We start from the raw sequence: 20,942 nt of genomic DNA, 5'->3' as shown, positions 1-20,942 counted from the left end.
TCAACTATCTCGCATTTTTAATGTTGATTAAAAAGTCATAGTGGTCCACTTCTGCTGTATAATAATTAGAGGAATTGTATCACTTAAGTTGCCAAATTAAACACCCTCAACTTTTATTTTTTTAAAGGGACGAACTGGTACTTCGTGAAGGCAGTCTACCCTTCTGGAAGTCGGGTCTCAAATTTATCTTGTATAGACATTGTTCTAAAAATTTCTGCTTAGGTGCTTAGCGGCTGGTCAATACCCCGATTAATGCCTAGGTGTTTAAAAATTAAGAAATGGCGCCTAAACTTGCTGAGGCGCTTGCCTAGACCGCCTAAGTTGCGACTCACTTAGGCAAGAAATAGATAATTTTCATTTTGTATTTTATTTTTTTAATAAATTGTAAGAGACTTGTTAAATACTTAAATGAACACACATTATATGCTTGTTCCCCATGCTTTCTTTATGTTCCAATACTTCATAATATATATGTCATTCTTTATGTTCCAATACTTCATAACATATACTTCATAATATATATGTTCCCCATTTTTTTTTTTTTACCTTTTTTGTCTCTTCTCAATCCGCTCTCTCCATTCTTTTAATTTTTTCGCTCACTTCTCTTCCTCTCTATCTCATCTGATCATCTCCCTTCTTTCTCTTTCCTTCAATTATCTCTTACTTTCTTTCCTCTTCTCTCCTCTTTCTCCCTCTCCTGCGACCCCTTCTTTTTAGATATCTTTGTCCAATTTAAGTCGTAAGATTTAAAATTTTTAAATCACAAACCAATCACGTTTTTGAGTCTTAAGGAAAATTGTTTTCAAGAATTATTCTTAAGAAATATTTTGAGAAATGATAAAAAATTTCAAATAGGATACCAAATAGGCCCTAATAGATTTACTTAAATCTACCTAGTCCGCCTAAGCGCTAGGCCCCAACCCACCGCCCAACTAGCACCTTAGCATCTTTTAGAACCTTATGTATAGGAAGAAAAAAAAGGTGCCATTTTGGGTTTTTATTTAGTGTGTAATTTGCATCACATGGATGTTTTGCTATGCTAATGCTTTCTTCATCAATCGTTTTACTTCATTGGTTAAAATTTCAAAGCTATCTTGCAAAAGAACGGAGAGTTGGATGGAGACCTCAATCATAGAATACAAGCTGGATGGATGAAGTGGAAGAGTGCATCTGATGTGTTGTGTGATTGTCGTATGCCACTGAAGTTTAAGGGAAAATTTTATAGGATGGCAATAAGGCTAGCAATGTTTTATGGCATGGAATGTTGGGTGGTGAAGCATCAACACAAACATAAAATGAGTGTAGCGGAGATGAGAATACTTCGTTGGATGTGTGGGCACACGAGAAAGGATAAGATTAGGAATAAGGATATCCGAGGTAAAGTAGGAGTAGCTGAAATTGAAGGAAAGATGAGAGAAAATTGGTTATGGTGGTTTGGACATGTGAAACGAATGCCCACTGATGCCCCGGTTAGAAGATGCGATTACAAGACAAAGGTTCAGGACCGAAGGGGTAGATGAAGACCTAAGAAGACGTTGGAAGAGACTCTAGGAAAAGACTTAGAGTACTTGGATCTAATGAAATACGTGGCACAAAACCGAGTACAATGACGTTCTAAGATTCCTACAACCGATCCCATTTAATAGGAAAAAGTTTTGTTGTTATTGCTGTGGTGGTTAAAATTTCAAAGCAAGCACCAATAATGTAATTTGAACGTTCACAACGAACACACTTACACTAATATTTTTCGTCATCCATTACAATTTATAACTAATTAACTCTTTTTCATTCATCAGCAAAACTGATAAGTTTTGGTCTGATGTGCCTTTCAAGTTTTGTCAAGTGCCCTATATTCTATCAGAAGTAGGTGCTAGAATTTGCATCAGGTGGTTAATGGCCTGTCTCATATGAGAAGAGATCCTCTCCGGATCTCTTTCATCAAGGTCATCGAATCAAGTGATTCGGGTCTTTCAAATTTCATTCAACGGCTCACTTGTTTTGACCCTTTAAAAGCTATAATAATTTTTTACTGTTAGATAAAATTTAAAAGATCCGAATCACTTAATCCGATAATTTTAGTGAAAGAGATCCGAAAATGATCTCTTCTCGTCCCGTATATCTCTTGGGGGGGTTGATTAAATATATCCTTGTAATTTATTTCGAATTACGGAGATGGCATCACCACTGCTGCTCTCGTGATCAAATGTTTGAAAAGACGCAAATTATTTCAAACGTAGACAAATGCGAGATTCTAGAAACACCAACCGTGACAAATTGGATCACGAAGAGAATATGCCGTGCATGAAAGCTACATATACAAAAACAATAATTCTGCTATGGTATTTATTTTTTCCTTTTAATTGTTTTCTTCTTTCTGTTCTTAACGTCCCTATCGTTGATGACTGGATTAGTGAATAATTTTGGTTAACTGATGTTTGTATAATTCGTTAGATATGTCGGATCAGAATATATTAGTAACATCAACTCTAATTTTCTAGAGCTAGGAAAAATAGTCATTTATTATTAATATTATTTTAAGTAACCAACTACTCAAACAGTCAAAGTATGGGATTGGGAATAATGGATTCATATGATTTCACACTCCAGAGATTATGGACCGAGCAATCTAAATTATTCAATTTAAATCATGCGGTTCTATTAGTCTCATTTCACTGCCCACTTCACATACAATATATATCTCTCTCTATCTCCAACATCCATATATCTCTTTTACTCTCTTGAACCGTCTAGATTGTTGGTCGGTGAGTACAAGGGGAGAAACTCAATCCGGGAATAATAAGCCACTAATTTTATTCGTGAAATTGCGTGTGCATTACAAATGCTTCCGTGTAACTATAACAAATTGGTGTTATATTATATGAATCGTACATTATAATACGATATATAATTTTCAAAGTCCAAAGGTGAAGAGCCCACTTCCACACCCACCCCCATCGATGGCTATAATCTTCTGTGAAAAATAAGATTGATGATCATGAAAGCAAAGATATATTGCCAAGAAAAAACAAGAAGAATCATAGCTGCTGACAAGTGATGTCCATGTCAAATTTCAGCCTTGCCATTCGACTCAGATTTCTTCTATTTAAGCTATATATACGTACATATATATAGTTTCTTTAAGTGAAGAGATGGGGATTGGCTGTGGAATTCACACATCGAATTTTAATGATTCGAACCGTTTATTTTTTAAGTTACACTTTATAGATATTTTTGCAAAATATTAGCTAAATCGAGAAAAGTTGATGCTTCTTATCGTGACAATTAAATAGGCAAATAATTTTGTATTTAATTGAAATTTTTAATAGATGATTTGTGAATCGAAACTTACAAAATAAATGGTTCAGATCGTTGAAGTTCAATGTAGAATGGATCCCACAACTAATCTCCAATTTAAGGGGAAAAAAAGGGGAGTTCCTTTAAAAGGCATCTCCAATTTCACGAGTAACATAACACGGAACATGATGTATCAATTAGTAAGAATTTCGATAACACATAAAAATTTCTCTTATTTAATCTTAAAAAAAAAAAAAAAAAAAAAAAAGTGAGTAGTAAGAGTATTAGCAAGCGTAAGCTCAAGAAATCAAAGCCTTCAAGGTTGCCCAATTTGACATGAATTGAACCAAGAGCTTTGACTTCTCTGCTCATCTTAAAATGTGGTGTGGACTCTTGTGCAGGCAGAGATTACGTTTAAGAAACATGCATTATGGTCAAAATAAAGGACAGCTGTAATATTCGCGGAATTCTGATAAGAACTGAAAAAACAAAAAAAAAACACACCCCTCGATAGCCGAAGAAATTAATAGTCATAATATTAAAATTGAGTTTAGAATTTCAAAAATATTTCAAGATATAGGTGATTGAGCTAGAAAAATGGACATACGTAGTCTTGGTCAACACAAAGATGTTTCCCTCCAATTGGGGCGTACGTAGTTAACAGGTTGCGGTAACATGTTAGATAGTTAAACGTTAAGAAGAAGAGAATCAGTGGGAATTGAAATATTTGTTTAGTAATACTATTGATTTGGGCTAAAAAACAAAAAAAAACATATCCAGTTCTCACTTTTTGGTTTTTAATCGAAAGTAATTACCAAATAAGATTTCAGTTTTTTTTTTTAAATGAAAACTAAAAATGAAATAGTTATCAAACGGCTACTTAGTAATACAATTTAGTAATTTTCTTCTTCATTTGTAATGATAAGTCTTAGGTTTGAGGGTTGTTTATGACGATTTTGATACTAATATATTCTTCTACACCTTAATGTTAATATATCTTTGAATACGCATAACAAATTTGAAAAATATCTTCTGTTAAGTTTATAAAATATTATCATCAGTGCATATATTTCTGAGAGCTTATATTCATACCCCTCCAAATAATTTCTTCCACACCTGTTTATTTTTTTAATATTTTTGACACATCACTGATACTTGATAGAAAAATATTTAAAAAATTAAAAAAAGTATGAAGAAAGTTTTTTAAAGTGTGTGAATATAATCTCTCATCTTTCTTGATTATATCTTCTAAATAACTAATATTTTAATACATTGCATGTATGCGTTTCAGTGCTCAACATTCTAATACACATAGATTAAACTAGTTAGTCAAAAAAGCGTGCTTGCGTGTAAGTTTGAATTTTGTTTTGTAAAGACCATAACTAGTACCACTCCAGTCAACATTCAGTGTCAGATTTTCTTCATTATCTTTAAAAATGACCTCAAATTGTTTTTTTTTTAAAAAAAAAACAAAGAAAGCAATTATAACCCACTTTACAAGCGTTGTTTCTAACTCAAACAATAGTTTTCAATATTAATTTATTAAATAAAATAACTTAATTACTTATAAGCAAATACAATGTCTCTATTTTTCCAATGTGAAAATTAAGACTCTCAAATCAAATTTTAATCCTCCTTTGTCTCCTGTCCTCAAACCAAATTTTCCTTCCAAGTTTTAAACAGAATTGTTTTGTTATTTTGTAACGCCTATTTCCTTTCCTCGTGGGAAAAAGTTAAGGCAAGACCTGTGTCTTAGTTAGACTCGTAAGCAGCAAACTCTTCTCCCTCTCGCACTCTCGTCTTCTCCTTCTTTCCTCAGGTGGCGTTTGGGTGGTCGATCAGATCATGTTCGAAACGCCGGCGGTTCATTGCTTGAAGAATCAAAGCTCCCACATTTAATTCCCGAACAAAAAATTTAGAAACTTTGTAATCTTGTTGCCTACTTGGTATGAAGTATTTCACCCTAATTGTATCCGTACTTGTTATTCCACTGCTCACCGTCCATGCAGCAAATCGCTGCAACCAAGCGTGCCCGGGTTACAGGCCCAGCCCGATTCAGTACCCTTTCGGGTTCTCATCGGGCTGCGAAATCCGGCTTAACTGCATTCCAAACGGAGGAATCGCAATCGGGGAGTTTCCAATCCAGTCCATAAACCAGGACAGCATAAGAATCAACCTCCAGAGCCATTGCAACCGACCCCTCCACACCCTCCGCAACTTCTACAGCCGGAAATACGCCCCGACGTCACGAAACGCGATTCTTCTTCAGAACTGTACGGAAGGGACGGCGTCGAGCAGCTGCGAGATTCCCAACCTTCAGGTGCAGGCGCGGTTCGACGCGCCGCCCAATTGCAGCTCCAACCGCAGCCTCAGCTGCTACGCCGAGACCAGAAATGATGTCCCATTTTTGGACTTTGGGAGCGTCGAGAGGAAGGATTGCAAGTTCTTGCTGTCGTCGATTTCGGCGCCGCCGCAACTTTTGAATAGCTCGACGCCGGCGGCGCCGGTGATGCTGGAGGTGGAAGTGTTGGATTTGGGGTGGTGGCTTGAGGGTACTTGTGGGTGTGACAAGAACGCCAATTGTACGACCGTCGTATCGCCAAATGGGACTGAAGGGTATAGATGCAACTGTAAGGAGGGGTTTCGTGGAGATGGTTACGTTGCTGGGTCAGGCTGCTGGAAAGGTAATTACTGATTAATTACCGATTGATTACTTCGTAATTACTTATTAACTCTTATTCTTCCTCCTCTTGCTTATTTGATCATTTTTTTTTTCAACTATGAGGTTGGTCTATGATTTTTATAGTACTCTTTCACTCTTCATGCACACCCAAGTTCATTTTTCACGCTTGAATCGAACAAAACAATAAAAAATCAACGAATAAAAATAAATAGTTCATTCATAGAAAAAAATTAATCTGCGGAAATCATTTTCCATGAGCAAACCCTTCATCATATTTACCTCTCAATTTTTAAATTGATTTTGTGCCCTTCTATTTGTCAAATTTTTCTTAATTTTCCATAAAAATGAATCCTAAATGAACAAAATAACCTTCAACTTGACAAAAAAATTTATAACAGAGAATAAATTGACACATTTTAGAACTTAGAGATTCAAACCCAAATTGAAAGTCGAAAAAGCACATCGAATGAAGGCCATAATTTCATGGTGCATTGCTAAAAAGTTTCAAAAAAATAAAAACACAAGATTAAGGATAACCAATTAAAACAATCCAAGGCATGCTTAGGGTCCTACCTTATATTGTTTGACTCATATTTTTGGGATCACATTCATAGGCCACCCTGAAACGAAAAGTCTACGAGCTTAGATACAAATTTACTTTCAATAGATATCATTAGGTTGGGTAGGAGACTAAGAACAACTCGCCACCAAACAAGCATAGCAATTATTTTGTTACATTTTTGTGTGCATTATTTTGGATTTGTAACAATATTTTATTTTATTATTTAGCAGCCATAGTAGACTATATATGGTCTTTTTCTATTTAATATATAATATATTGCACTAAAAAGTAAAGATTTTAGTCAATCACACAATTAAACAACTCTTAAATTTTGTATCAAAATTTTCATTAATAAGAATCAAACTTAAAACATCTTAATTACCCAAAAAAAAAAAAAAAAAAATTACGGACTGTATTGCTATATAACAGCACAATGATTTTTAAGTACGGAAAATTGAATATTTAACGAAATGGAACCGTTGGTAGGGCCCATTGAAAATGCACTCGGGATTCATAACGTTATGCCTCTTGCCTACTCAATTTGTGGGACCGGTCCATTATGTTGGGGGTCAACTTAATCCAATTAGATTATCCTAAGAGAAGATTTTTTTTTATTTTTTTTTATTTGAAACTATCTACACATTTATTTTTATTTAAATTTTTTTATTGGTCAGTTTTTATCATTTGATTTTTTTTTCAATTTATCGTTCCAACTCAACGATAAAAAATTATAAGAAATGTGTGGGAGTTGTATGTGGACCTTTCCCCTGTTTTTTCATTTTTGGGTTGTTTAATAAAAAGAAATAGAAATTATTAGGCCCAAAAATAAAGAAAAAGATATAAGATGACCCCCATGGGTCTCCCTCAGGATGGGTTTGTTTCACCTAATGCGGTGTGTTGGATGGGACTTTTATCATATTTTAATGATTGCGTAGAGAAGTTTTGATTCTGTTACCTATATCTTTAAGTATTGCAATGACCTTAATTAGCAGGAAAATATAAGATTAATGACCCTCATAGGGCCACGAAGGCGTCTAGCTCGAGAGAGATTTCCCTATCATTTAGGATTTTGCATTTTAAGTCTCCTCTGTAACTCAAAGTTGGTGGGCTTAAAATGATGTTCATTTTTGGTGTGGACAAAGAAAGGTCAAGTCATCGGCCCATATAATAAAACGTTGAATTAATGTCCATGGCATTTACGGTAAATTAGTAATACTACATGGCATTGACGATTAGAACACTTTTTTTCTTTCTTTCTAAAATACATGGGGCAATCCTAATTTGATCAGAAGACCCAACAGATTCATTTTCATTTTTTATCCTAACTTATTCAATCTCTTAGGTAATTTGGGAAACTTCTATGCTCATTGTATATCTCTAAACTCGTCTCGCTGGTAATTTAAATGACTAAAACCAGATTAATCCTCATAATTTAACAAATGCAAGGCTTAATTATGTGACTCGTGCTCTGTAAATTTACAGTCTCATCGACTTGCAACCCTGCGAAATACTTGTCTGGCCAATGTGGAGGAAAGACCAGGTTCATCCTTTTGATTGGAGGTAACTGATTAACTCCTCTTTTAACACCTTAATCCGTTTTTATTTTATTTTAAACAACGATATTCTACTCTAAGGGGAAACATATATTCGTTCTTAATATGAGAATTTTTTCCTTTCTCAGCCGTTTTTGTTGGAGCTTCATTGATGATCAGTGTGGCTCTGCTATGCTGCTTCATTCGCCGACGATCCAAGCTGAAAGAGAGACACAGCACGAAACGCCTTCTATCCGCAGCTACGGGCAACTGCAACATTCCCTTCTACTCCTACAAAGAAATCGAAAAGGCCACAAATAGCTTCGCCGACAAGCAAAGGCTGGGGACCGGAGCCTACGGAACTGTTTACGCTGGTAAACTCCACGACGAATGGGTTGCCATAAAGAGAATCAAACACAGAGGACACGAAAGCATGGACCAAGTCATGAACGAGATCAAGCTCATTTCATCTGTAAGGCACCCGAATTTAGTCCAGTTATTAGGTTGCTCCATTGAACACGGTGAGCAGATTCTTGTGTACGAGTTCATGGAAAATGGGACATTGTGTCAGCATTTGCAAAGAGAGAGAGGGGAAGGGCTTTCTTGGCCCTCACGCCTGAACATTGCCGCTGAAACCGCTCAAGCAATATCCCATCTTCACTCCGCCGCTGACCCGCCCATATATCACAGAGACATCAAGTCGAGCAACATTCTTTTGGACTGCAAGTTCAGATCCAAAGTAGCGGATTTTGGCCTTTCAAGGCTAGGGATGGCGGAAACCTCCCACATTTCAACCGCTCCGCAGGGGACTCCGGGTTATCTTGACCCTCAATACCATCAGAACTTCCATCTCTCCGATAAAAGCGATGTCTATAGCTTTGGTGTGGTGCTTGCAGAGATCATATCAGGGTTGAAAGCTGTAGATTTTAACCGCCCACCGGATGAAGTAAACTTGGCAGCTCTAGCAACTGACAGAATCGGAAGGGCGTGTTTAAATGAAATCATAGACCCCTTTCTCGAGCCCTGTATGGATGACGCTTGGACCCTTTCGTCGGTTCAAAAGGTCGCCGAATTGGCATTCAGATGCCTTGCATTTCACCGAGACATGAGACCGACAATGATAGAAGTGACAGCTGAGTTGGAGCTCATCAAGCTAAGCAGATGGCCGTCTTCAGAAGAAAACACTTACACAGCTTCATCGGACGGATCCTCCCATTGCTCTCCATCTAGCGTGAGCGAAAAGCCTCTAAGTATAACCAAATCCCGATCACTTCGAGGCGTCATTGAGCTGCAGAATGGAGATGCCGGTAGCTTCAATTCGAGCGAAAAGTTAAAGGACAATTCACTGGTCTCTTTTCATGATACGTGGTTGAAGGAACGGAGCTCGCCTTCATCGAACAGTTTGCTGAGTAATGTAATTCAGTGACCCTAAAAGGTGATCAAACAGTTTGCTTATAGTTTCACGTTAACATGTTCATACCATCAGTTTTAATGCAGGATAGGGGAATTTTCCCTTCCTCGTCATTGTTCAATATGTACTGATAAGCATAAGCTTTTAGGGGAAATAAAGAATTGTTTTGTTGTCATATATGTGAACTCATTTTCTTTTTTTTTTTTCTTTTGGAGTTCTTAGTTAAAATTACCGAGCGTGAAAAAGTTGTAGGCTGTTTCGTGATGTTTTGATACTTTAGCGGAATCATGATTTCAATTTCATCTAGGGCAAAACTTATATACTAATTTTTGTTCTTTTTCTTATGCCGTTTTATAACCATTTTGTTTGTTTTCACGCTTTTTCAAAACTTCAAGCTTGTTTGTCAACTAATTCCAGTTTAAGCAAAAATTTAAAAACTCACAAATTAAAATTTTAATTTCTCAACCAAAAGGTAATTAAATTTTTAGTTTTGTGTACTAGTGGAATACATGTAGCATGAGTAGGGGTGCAACTCGGATGAGTTGGGTGGGTTGGAAGGTCAACCTAATCCTAATCCAACTTTTACAATTCAGACTTGGTTTCGGGTTGGGTTTCATTCAAGTTCATTTGGGCTCGGGTTTAATTGGGTTGGGTTCCCGTTACCCAACTTTTTCAAGTTTAATCTTGTAACAACTTAGTTTCCAAGAATTCCAACAAAAAATTAAGCCAAGTAGCATCAAGGCTATCTAACTTTAATTTCATAAATCAATCTACTATAAAGCTTTAGGATTTAGAGACTACGAATATGGACTGACTAATCAAAGCCTCTTATTCTCTAAAAGCTTAAGTGATTATAAAGGGTAATTCATTAAAAAATATATATTAGAAAGGGCATTGGTTTTTGAACTTGGCTCACTTGGGTGTAGTATGAACATTAATTGATATGAGTTACAATTTGGATAGATTGAGTTTGGTTAGTCGGGTTGGGCTGGGTTAGAGATGGATAGGCAAATGATCAACCCAACTTAATCCAATCAATGTACAGGTTGAAATTGGGTTGCGTTTGGACGGGCTATAACTAAAAAAAAAAAAAACTCACTTGTTTGGGTTTAAAGTCGGGTTGGACGTGAGCAGGTTTGGATTGGCTCAACCCAAGTTGCACCCCTAGACATGAGTAAAAGTGAGAATGTTAAAATGAAAAAGTAAGTGAGAAGATTGTTAACACTCCCTTTTCTACTTTGGCAGTGCGTTCACTAAACTTAATTTAAAACAATAAAGCAACTATTGTTCTGCAATTTTCTCAAATACAAGATGAAAAATACTCAAGAATGAGCATTTTACAAGAAATTTTTCATTAAATCAAAACACTGTCGCGTGATGTTGTAATTTCATTCAAACTGTAACTTGTGTAATTTTTTTAATATTTTATAAAAATGAGACGGATAAACCATGTAGTCTACAATACTAACTCACACATTGGTGGCTAAGAAAGCCTGAAATGCCTTTATGCCTGTGTATATTCCTGGCCTCAGAAAATATATACTGCCGAAATGAAATCATCAATTTGTCTCTTAAAAAAAAAGTCTACACATTTACCATGTGTGCTATTTACTTATTTATAATAAGTATAAAGTATCTTATAAGACAAAAAAAAAAGGTATCTTCATGTTGTTTGATATATGATAGAAAATTATATAAAGCTATCTAACAAATAGTGTGATGAATTATTTCCCTTCTTTATGAGGCATGTGGTGATTGTTTATATGCAAATCAGTTTCAATTGCAATCTGACTATGCTTTTACCTTTGTAATTCAGCCTTTTCAGCCAAACATACATGAACTAGTCACATCCACACCCACAACTCCAACTTCACCAAAAAAATTGCATATTCTTGTGGATGTCATCGCAAATATATCCGCCTCTAAGCGTTTCACTGATCATGATCAATAATACAAATTTTTTTTTGAGGCGAAACAGTAGAATATTAAGATCTTCAACTTCTTGATATCGTTCTTAATTCTTAATATCGTTGTAAATATATTTTGCCCACAAGTACCTCACTCAAAACTTGATTATTTCTTGCGTGTCAATGAAAATATATTATTAAGAATAATAATTATAAAGAGATTATATTCACACATCCAAAATTATTTCTCTCACTAATATTTTCTACACACTACTAACACTTGATAGAAAAATAGTTAAAAAAGTGTGAAAGAAGTAATTTAGGGTGTATGAATATAATCTCTCTAATTATAATTTCCCACATTTAATTATATTTTCTGCAATCCACCTTGCAAATCATAATATTACAATTTTCACATGTTATGCGGATCATCACTATACAGAAAAGTCCCATATAATGCCAGTCCAATATCCCACTTATCCACTAATAAACAAAAGAAACAAAATCTACAAATCCCCAAAAAAATAAAATAAAAATAAAAATAAAAAACTCAAAACTCAAAAGCTGGCTCTTTTCAGCGACGTCACAGTAATGGCAGCACCCAACGGCGACGGCGCCACCTCAATCTCAAACGAATCATACCGGAGAAAAAACTCCACCACCAAAAGCCTCGAAGCCAACACGCTAAAGTCCTTTCCAGCACACTGTTTGTTCCCGACCGTCGGACTCTCCGTCTCAGGACCGTTCGACCACAGCACGTGCTTCAACAGTTTCTCCCCGTCCTCGCCGACGAACCGATCAGGGACAAACTCATCGGCTCTCTCGAAAATCCTTGGATCTTTGGTTGCGAACGGTTGGAATCCGAACAGCAACTCCCCTTGTTTAACCTTAAACGCCGCGTCGTGGCTCTCGATCACGAGATCCGTCTTCGCCTTTCCGAACTGCAACGGCACCGGCGGCTCGATCCTGAACGTTTCGTAGACCACAGATTTCATCAATGGCATTTGCTCCATTGCGCCCATCGTAATTTTTCCGCCGTTGGATCGGACGGCGGTTCGGATCTCCTCGGCTAATCGAGTGTGGAGCCCGACACCGGCGCGCCCAATCCACTTGATCATATTGGGGAATTGGAACTTCAACCCGCCGAACGAATTGAAGCACGTGGCGAATAACAGATTGTGGCACGCCTCGTCACGTGAGACACCCAGTCGCTCGGCCTCGTCGAGCACGTGACCGGAAGACTGGTAGAAGAAATCGTAGAGGCGCTGGTAATCCTTCTTGATCAAAAATGGCGGGAGCCGAAAAGAGTGGATAATGGGTTCTTCGATGAACTTCGGGAGGCCGAGGATCAGAAGTGGGGCCAAGTTAAACAGGACCCACTTTGATACAAGCTTGGGTCCGTCGACCCCAAGTGGAGTGTCGGCAGGGTTGGCCCCGTACAGCGACCGGGCCAAGAAGTTAAACGCAGCCTGATCGTTGGCCGCGACGAAGTTGGCTTTACCTTTGTCGGCGAGACTGGCCTCCAAAGTTTCAAAAAGCTCCGTGTAGGACGAGTGAAACTCGGGTAGCACCGAGTCGCGACTCGACTTTAGGAGGTAGAAAAGGACCCGCTTCAGCTTGTCGTGCTTGGGCTCCGACGGGTCGAGGTAGGAAAGGATGCGGTAGCCGCCGGTGAGCTCCACGGAGGGCATATAAGTTCCGGTGAAGAGGTCCTTTTTTTCGACTTTCGAGACGTCGAAGAGCACCGGGAAGCTCTTGCCGTCGAGGAGGGCGACGACCTGGGATTTGTAGGTGATGGTGGGGCCCGGCGGCATGTTTACTCGGAACACCGTTGACTGGTATTTCTGGATGCGGGACTTGAAGAACTCGTCCCTGCCCTGGTTATAGAAGTAGTCGAGGCGGTCGCTGATGGGGCCGACGATGGGTAGGCCGTAGTCTCCCGGGATTTTCTTGAAGGGGAGGGATTTCGTCCGGTCGGACTCGGGCGGGTTTGCTGAAACAGAAGAGGGGGAGGGGGATTTCTCGGAAACAGAGGCGGAGATGGGACGGACATGGCCGCGCGTGGAGGAGGAGTTGAATAGTGGTGATTTTTTTGATGATCGGGTTGGAAACTGTAGTTGCAGAGAAGGGAATACCAAAGAAGTCGAAGCCATTGGAGGCGCCCTTGACTGTCGGTTAAAATGATGAGAAAGTTCGTGGGTGGGTGATGGTGGGTGTTTGGGTGGCAGCTTTATTTATAGTGGGGAAGTTGAGTGGGAAGACGGTGGGTTATGGGAGCCCAAAAGTAGTGTAGATTATTAAGGAGGGTCGTGGATGCGTTCATTAATTGTATAGGTTGCTTTGGTTTGAGTGGCGCGAAACAGTAACCCGCGTTGAAAATTAGAAGAACACAAGTGTCCCACAATATTGAAGATTACAACAATAGAAATTGGCTATTTATTACAGTGGTAAAAATGTGTTGAGTTATTGTATGACGGTATCGATTCAAACTTTATTGATGGTTAATCTAACAAAATTTATCGTTTGACAAAAATAAAAAGTGTCCAACAATATTGAAGCAATTATTTGGATTGGAATGTTTGTGGTTGAAACACATATATATTCATCTTGTCTGTGCCAACCTTAGTTGAAAATGCAATGTGTCTGCAACACTCTTCATGTAACAAATTTGATCTACGCCTAATGCATATAATTGGGATTAACAAGTTTCTTTACTTGTTTGTTTATGTAGGGAATCCATTCATCTAGGAAAAAGAAACAATTTCTCATCTATGCAAATCACATGACACATGCAAAAAATAACTTGTCGAAGGCACAAGAAAAACAATTTATGCACACGTGTAAAATTATGAATCTACGAATTACATGAATGTAAGAGTGTGTACTTCAACAAGAAAATGCCAAGTATTTTCCCTTGAAAACAAATTAAGTTACAAATGTTCAATCAAAAGTAAAACAGGAAGAACACCAAATCAATAACAAATCAGTTATCAGTCTCTTTTGCGTATACTCCCAATTCATCGAATTAAGGTTTGTGCATATTTTTCTTTTATGTTGAATTGTATTTGGTCTAAATCGTGGTTCTTGTTACTAATTTGTTCTCTCATTTGAAAAGTTATCTTGTTAGTAAACGTTAACTAATGGGAAAGAAAACTTTGCATGGAGCATGCCAAATAGAAAAAGCCTTGCATGGACTGAGATCCGTCAACGTTCAATTTCACTCAGCGTTAAAGTTGAGTTGTCGTTTTTCTTATGCTTCCTATCTGAACGAGTCTACCCCCGCTATCGATCCTCATCCATGAATATTGCGCGTGGGTCTAACAACTTTTGTCAACCACATACCGATGACGGAGTTGAAAGTCATGGTCATAAAATTGTGCGTTTGAAAGTCAAAGCGAATGTTCATTTTTACTTCCGGCGACTCGATACCTGAGGTATGGTTTCTCACTGCCGGCCAATATTGCACGCGCATGTCACGTGACCGCCGTCCATTTAGCAACTGTACAGCGACCCTTTTATTCACTTGCACTAATTTGGCCGTTTGGGGAAAATGTGAGCTTTGCCTAGTGATTGGGTTCTCTTTCACTTTCTTCGGTCATTGATGATCTTCGTTTAACTTTTAAAATTTGGACAAGTTAAATGTAATTATACCATATCCTACTGCCCTAGGGTTGTCGTAAAACATAACTACGATCATTCATTCAGATTAAGTATAATATGTAGATTCGTAACAGATTATGTGACGGCATGACGATCGTGCTTAATATATGTAGATATGTAACACAAGCCATGGAATTAATGATATGCATGTCATTCAATCAAAGATACTTAAATTAAAACCCTCATTAATTAATTGATCAATGATATGCATGTTATTCAATCAAGGATATTTAAGAGCCACCAAATTGAAACACATGATTCAACAATTATCTTCATTTATGGAAACAAAGTCCCAACAAACACTAAATTTAAGTTCTCTCCTTGTGAGAGATTTTCTCTCATTCGGAGAGCTTTTATCACTGGTGCGTGAGTATCATCCGCTTCGTTTTTCTTGTAGCCGATGTCCCTAGCTATGGCCAAGGTCGGGGCAGTCCTTCTCTTCTCCTTTCTCTTTTTCCTTTTTTTTTTTTGTCTCTTCCATTTCCTTCATCTTCTGTTTTACTCTGCCCAGTGGCTTGTTTGCCACTTAACCCCATGTGCATCTGCTTTCTTTGACTTCAATCCCTTTTCCAACTTTTCTCATTTCTTCCTTCCTCCACTTTTCTCAACACGATTTATTGCGCTTCTCCCATAAGGTGAGTAGAGCTTTGGCTCGTGTGGTCACACCACCTCTATCCCTTGGTTTGCCTTTGTTGGCACTGTTGCTAGTGGCTTTTTTCCCGCTGGCTTCCTTCAATTTGTGGCGGCTGCTGTTGTGGTGCTCCGTGGAGGAGTTCGGGTTTGGGGTCCTGTTGTGGCTCATTTTTCATCTAGATTTGGGGCTCTGGTTATTTTGATTTCAAATGGGTACAGGGGATGTTTGTTCGGCAAACGAGTTGTCAACGGATGTAGGAAGCTGTTAGGGTTTGCTTTGTTGCTTTTTCATTTTAGGGCTCAAAACTATGTTTTGGGCTGTTGGATTACTATGGAAGTCTATCTTTTGTTTGTGTGTTTATTGTATTTGGACATTTTCTTATGTAATTTATTGTGTTATAAATAAAGAAAACCCTTGAACAAAAAAAAAAAAAATCTTCGTTATGGAGAGATTTTTTTTCAAATACCGAGTAGTCAAGCGATATTCCACATATCATATAATACAAGTGGAGAAAATGATAATTTTTTGTGTTACCCGCTTGACACCGGTCAGTTTGGAAATTTTCTCCCATTCATCCGCGTTGTATCCAACAACCTCCGACAAATTTAATTTGCCTCATTTAAGAACGATTTCAAAATATGAAATCAGATAATGCTGAAATTATGTATATATTTATTCCCTAATCTCTCGGTAGGTGAAATGGAGAGCTCAACAAGAGTTTCCTTGTGACTTGAAGGTTCATTTGGCCAATTACGTTGATGGACAATACAAAGGATAACAATAATTAAAGACTATCAAATGCAATTTAGGTATTCAATTTTTGGTATAAGACTTCTTGCATTTTGTTGGTCGAAGTTCCTTGTGGTGATTCTTAATTAGTTAGCTAGGTGATAGATGATACATGATTAATTATGGGCTCGTTTAAAAGTGCTTTTAAAATTATTGAAAACATTTTTAGAAAAAAAATTTTTGGATTCCAAAATCATTTGAAGTGTTTTCTATAAGCAGCACATAATTAAAATTAATGGTAGTCTATGTATCGCTTTACGTCGAATGGAATCTAGTAGTTGTGTATATTACAAAGAAACTTCCTTACACTGGTGAGGCCATACCACCCTGTTGAATATTTTCACATGAAGTGTGTGATGACTTGAGTTACCGCTACAATGTCATACTTGGTGGTTGAAAACCCTTCAAATAAATTATGGGTCTGTAGGTCGTAGGCCGAGCAGTGTGATTATTATTGGGCCAAGCTTTCATCAAACCCAACCATATTGAGCCTACTTTAAAATTTGTTAATACAATTGGGCTAAGCCCAGCTCACCTCTTCGACCGTTCGACATGGAGGGTTTAAGCCGATTAATACAAAAACAAAATACAAAGCAGGGAAACTCTGCTTAAACCCTAAATCCCCAAAAATGGAGGTGCAATCAATCTGTCGCGGGATTCCCACTTCAAATTTGGTCTCCAACCACCGCATACTCCCTCCTCAGATCGTAAGCAAATTTCTGATTCATAATTACTTCGAAATGAACATTTCTGTTTCAATTTTGTCAACATTTCCATGTTTTTAGTTTAATCACCGATTTTTGTGCTGTTAAATTCCCCAGGTTTTCGCAGGCCACGCCGGGCGGAGGGATGAAAAGCTCCACCGTAGCGGAATTTCTTCCAAATGTACGCTTACTCGTCGCCTTAATCTCAATGTATTAGGCTCGGAATGTTTTCTTTCATTTTTCTCAGCGGCCAAACAGGAGTTTCATTTATGTTTAAAGTAGGGCTTGTTTGGGATTTTCTTCTGGGAAGGATAACGTGCTCTGTGACGACCAAAAGTACTTTTGATTACGTTTGGTAGATAAACTTAAAAGTGCTTTTGAGTCATAGAAGTGTTTAATGGAGAAGTGATTTTAGTAAACACTAGTAAAAGTGCTTCTAAGTGGAAGTACCTTCTATGGAAGCAGCCCCAAATGGGCCCTTAGTCTTGCCTGTAACCAAGCAAAAAAAATTATATAGTCTTGCTTTTGTGTTTTAACTGGAAGAATTGTTTCAGCATATTTGAACAGAGGAGCTATTAAATGTGTTTCAAATTCTAGTCGGGATGCGAAGTTGGAATTCTCAGGAGGGGATAGTTCTAATGTTCCTGTTAAAAAAGTTGATGGGGTGGAGCCTTTTCGGGGTAAATCGGGTTCGATTTCGTTCTACGGTTTGACACACCAGTTGGCAGAGGAAGGGAAATTGATTTCGGCCCCTTTTGATGAAGAGAAGGGCTCGTTTATTTGGTTTATCGCCCCTGTTGCTTTGATTTCATCGTTGATTCTTCCACAGTTCTTCATTGGTAATGCAGTTGAGGCCTTCTTGAAGGACGAGACTATCATAGGTATTCACTAGACCAAGTTTTTGTTTAATTTGATTAGGTTTGGACTTTTACTCGTGTGATAGTGGTTAACAAGTGCTTGATTCTGAAATGTATGACAGCCGTTAGCAAATGATATAAGTTAGTAGGAATAATTTGGTTTTATATGTGCCTGCACCATTTGTTTGTGATACAACGTGACTTTTGTTTCAGATATAAATCACAAATTGTTTTCGGTGCCATAGAGGATAGTCTAGATCGATTCATAGATAGATTTATATCCGGTATCTCCATGGGTAGAGATAAAGATAGAGATCCATCTAGATCTTGATTCACTATTTCCTTTTTTTCTTCTTGATCCTGATTGATTGCCTTTTTGTGACGACAAGTTTTAAATCTTAATGCAGCCTGGAAACATCTTACCAAAAGATGGTTCCTATTTTATCAATCAATTGATTTGCAGTAATCTGATAGATATTTTGATAAGCATATTCGTCCAATTTATAGCAAAGAGGCTTTCTCTCCTGATTTTGTATCTATTGATGGTTATGGGAATGAAAGCTTTTTGGAGTTCGATTTCTGTGGACAAGTTGAATTGTTTGGTGAAGTTTCTACTTGTATTAATCTTCTGTATACCTAACACTTCAATCTCTTGACTTTCATATCCATTCCCCTGTGGTTTTATTTGCATAGCATAAAGCGGCTGCTATCATATGTCTATGCTTTACTCAGAAGAGAAAATAAACTAATATTTATTTTTCTTGCTATGCAGAAATTGTGACTTCATTATCGTACGAGGCTGTATTTTATGTGGGTCTTGCAATATTCCTGCTTGTAACTGATAGAGTGCAAAGGCCCTATCTGCAGTTCAGTCCAAAGAGATGGGGTCTCATTACCGGCCTAAGAGGATACTTGACATCTGCTTTCCTCACCACGGGATTCAAAGTGATGGCTCCTCTGTTTGCTGTTTATGTAACCTGGCCATTGCTTGGCTTTCCGGCCTTGATTTCTGTCATTCCCTTTCTAGTTGGCTGTGTTGCTCAACTTGCATTTGAGACGGTTCTTGAAAAGCATCAGTCATCTTGCTGGCCTCTAGTTCCCATTATTTTCGAGGTAGATATAGTTTATTGAGATCCATTAATGTTGTTTGTTTTGGAGTTGAATCCAAGGCTTTTGGCATCCATTGGAATTCTTCTGTTTCCTAAGCTGATATTTTGGCATCTATGTGCAGGTTTATCGACTATATCAGTTGACAAAAGCTACTTCCTTTATCCAGAATTTGATGTTTGCCATGAACGGTCTTCCTACATCCCCCGAACTGCTAGAAAAAAGCGGTGCACTATTTGCTATGATGGTAACCTTCCGAGTCGTCAGCCTAGTGTGCCTCTGGTCGCTGACGACATTTCTTTTGAGGCTGTTTCCTTCCAGACCCGTTGCAGAGAAATACTGATGTTTTTATCCAACGCTGTATATTGTGATTCCGGGTTCTTTGCTCGTTTAAGTTGTGTGTAATCATAAATTTGATCGTCTTTGTACTTGATTCCGGTTTAATTAGATTCTACCCTTGGACGATCACAGTTACGGGTGTTTTCTCTACCAGATTTGTCGAATTTTACTTGTATGTTTTAAATTTTGCCAATATAAAGAAGATGAGGTTCAATCTAAGTCGATTGCAAGTTCAATCTAATGTGAAGAATGATTAGAACTTGCAATGAGAACATAGCTGTGAAAATGCTGCGTTGGTGGTTTTATTTCTTTTCGGGCCTGAGGCCCCAAAGCACCCCAGAAATTCAGAAAACAAAACAAAACAGAAGGCTGCGTAAATGGAGGCTATCCAGGTGCGGTCTCCGCACTCAATGTCGGAACTCAATCAATGGTGCCTTCTGTCTTGAGAGCTGCTAAGTTACAAATTGGAGTAAAGAAATGTGGGCTTTTAGATGCCAGATAGGCTAAGAAATGTGGGCTTTTAGATGTCAGGTAGGCTAATTTCTGCCGGAGTGGAGTCATCTAGGAAACATATCTATGTATATATATATTGATTTTGGTATGGCGTAATTAGTGACTAGTTACTAGGTTTTCAAATTGTCTGCACCAGCAAGATTCAGCATTTGTATTCATTCAATTGTCATGTATTGGTTATTTGAAACTTCATGCATTGCATTCACATTCTCTCATTTTCTTGTCTCAACTATTTGACACTCGAAATTTTCAGGCGGGGTAAGGGCGAAAAGGCAAAGTCTTGCAAGGGCCTAGCAACGGAATTGGTCAAGTGTCTAATTTTGGACGTGAACTTTGGTGACTCTGGTTTATCTTATATTTGATTTCCTGCTTTTGTTGTTACAACGGTGAATAGTGTTTATTGTGTAGTTTGAGTCAAAATGATGTAAGTCTTGGCAATCGTCTTTCTCGAAGTCAGAGCTATCGTGAGCGATATTTTCTCTTACGGCTGTATAAGAGTATACCTCAACACCATAGTTAGTGGTGGTGTCACTGCAGAGGGAACCATTGTAGGATGTCGATGGTCCTTGTTTCGTTTATGTGATGATTTCTTATAGGCAACTGGCATGCTTCTTTCGGGCTATGCATGGTTTGCTTGCTTGTCTGCGCTGTTCCCCTCTCCGGCGTCTCCGCCTTATTTCTGGTTCCTTTTTGTGTTTCCACAACTGCAAATGCATCTGTTGTGATTTTCTTATGTTCCGTATGGCACTGGGCGGCATGTCATGGAATGCATTGAGGTGAGAGCCGTATTCGCAACTTTTACTTGTGTTCAGGCCTTAAAGCTCCTGGTAACGTTATAAAAGATTTACCGCCGGTAATTTTCAGAATGTTCTGAAGGCAGAGGGGTAATTTGCTGGCTCTGTTTCATGTGGCGCTGAGACTTTCCACGTAACCTATTGCTTTTCGTTGCT

General features: G+C 38.0%; 3 protein-coding genes across 3 annotated transcripts; 2 read left to right on the top strand and 1 right to left on the bottom strand.

Annotated features, from left to right (window-relative positions):
* The first annotated feature begins 4,869 nt into the window (after positions 1-4,869).
* LOC103954120 (wall-associated receptor kinase-like 14) lies at positions 4,870-9,685 on the top strand. Its single transcript, XM_009365925.3, has 3 exons — positions 4,870-5,978; positions 8,022-8,099; positions 8,221-9,685. The coding sequence occupies exons 1-3, from the start codon at positions 5,243-5,245 to the stop codon at positions 9,495-9,497; spliced, it is 2,091 nt and encodes a 696-aa protein (XP_009364200.1). The 5' UTR covers positions 4,870-5,242; the 3' UTR covers positions 9,498-9,685.
* Positions 9,686-11,733: 2,048 nt separating this feature from the next.
* LOC103954131 (allene oxide synthase 1, chloroplastic) lies at positions 11,734-13,672 on the bottom strand. The gene has a single exon (XM_009365937.3). The coding sequence runs from the start codon at positions 13,540-13,542 to the stop codon at positions 11,947-11,949; it is 1,596 nt and encodes a 531-aa protein (XP_009364212.2). The 5' UTR covers positions 13,543-13,672; the 3' UTR covers positions 11,734-11,946.
* A 3,374-nt stretch (positions 13,673-17,046) lies between these two features.
* Positions 17,047-19,629, top strand: LOC103954142. Its single transcript, XM_009365947.3, has 5 exons — positions 17,047-17,179; positions 17,294-17,357; positions 17,731-18,057; positions 18,806-19,146; positions 19,265-19,629. Exons 1-5 carry the CDS (start codon positions 17,102-17,104, stop codon positions 19,481-19,483), a joined length of 1,029 nt encoding a protein of 342 aa, XP_009364222.1. The 5' UTR covers positions 17,047-17,101; the 3' UTR covers positions 19,484-19,629.
* The last annotated feature ends 1,313 nt before the right edge of the window (positions 19,630-20,942 follow it).

The sequence above is a fragment of a genome, unplaced genomic scaffold (genome assembly GCF_019419815.1).
Source record: "Pyrus x bretschneideri cultivar Hongxiangsu unplaced genomic scaffold, Pyrus_bretschneideri_v1 Contig1, whole genome shotgun sequence".
Taxonomy (NCBI): Eukaryota; Viridiplantae; Streptophyta; class Magnoliopsida; order Rosales; family Rosaceae; genus Pyrus; species Pyrus x bretschneideri.
This window is presented reverse-complemented; position numbering and strand designations above follow the sequence as displayed.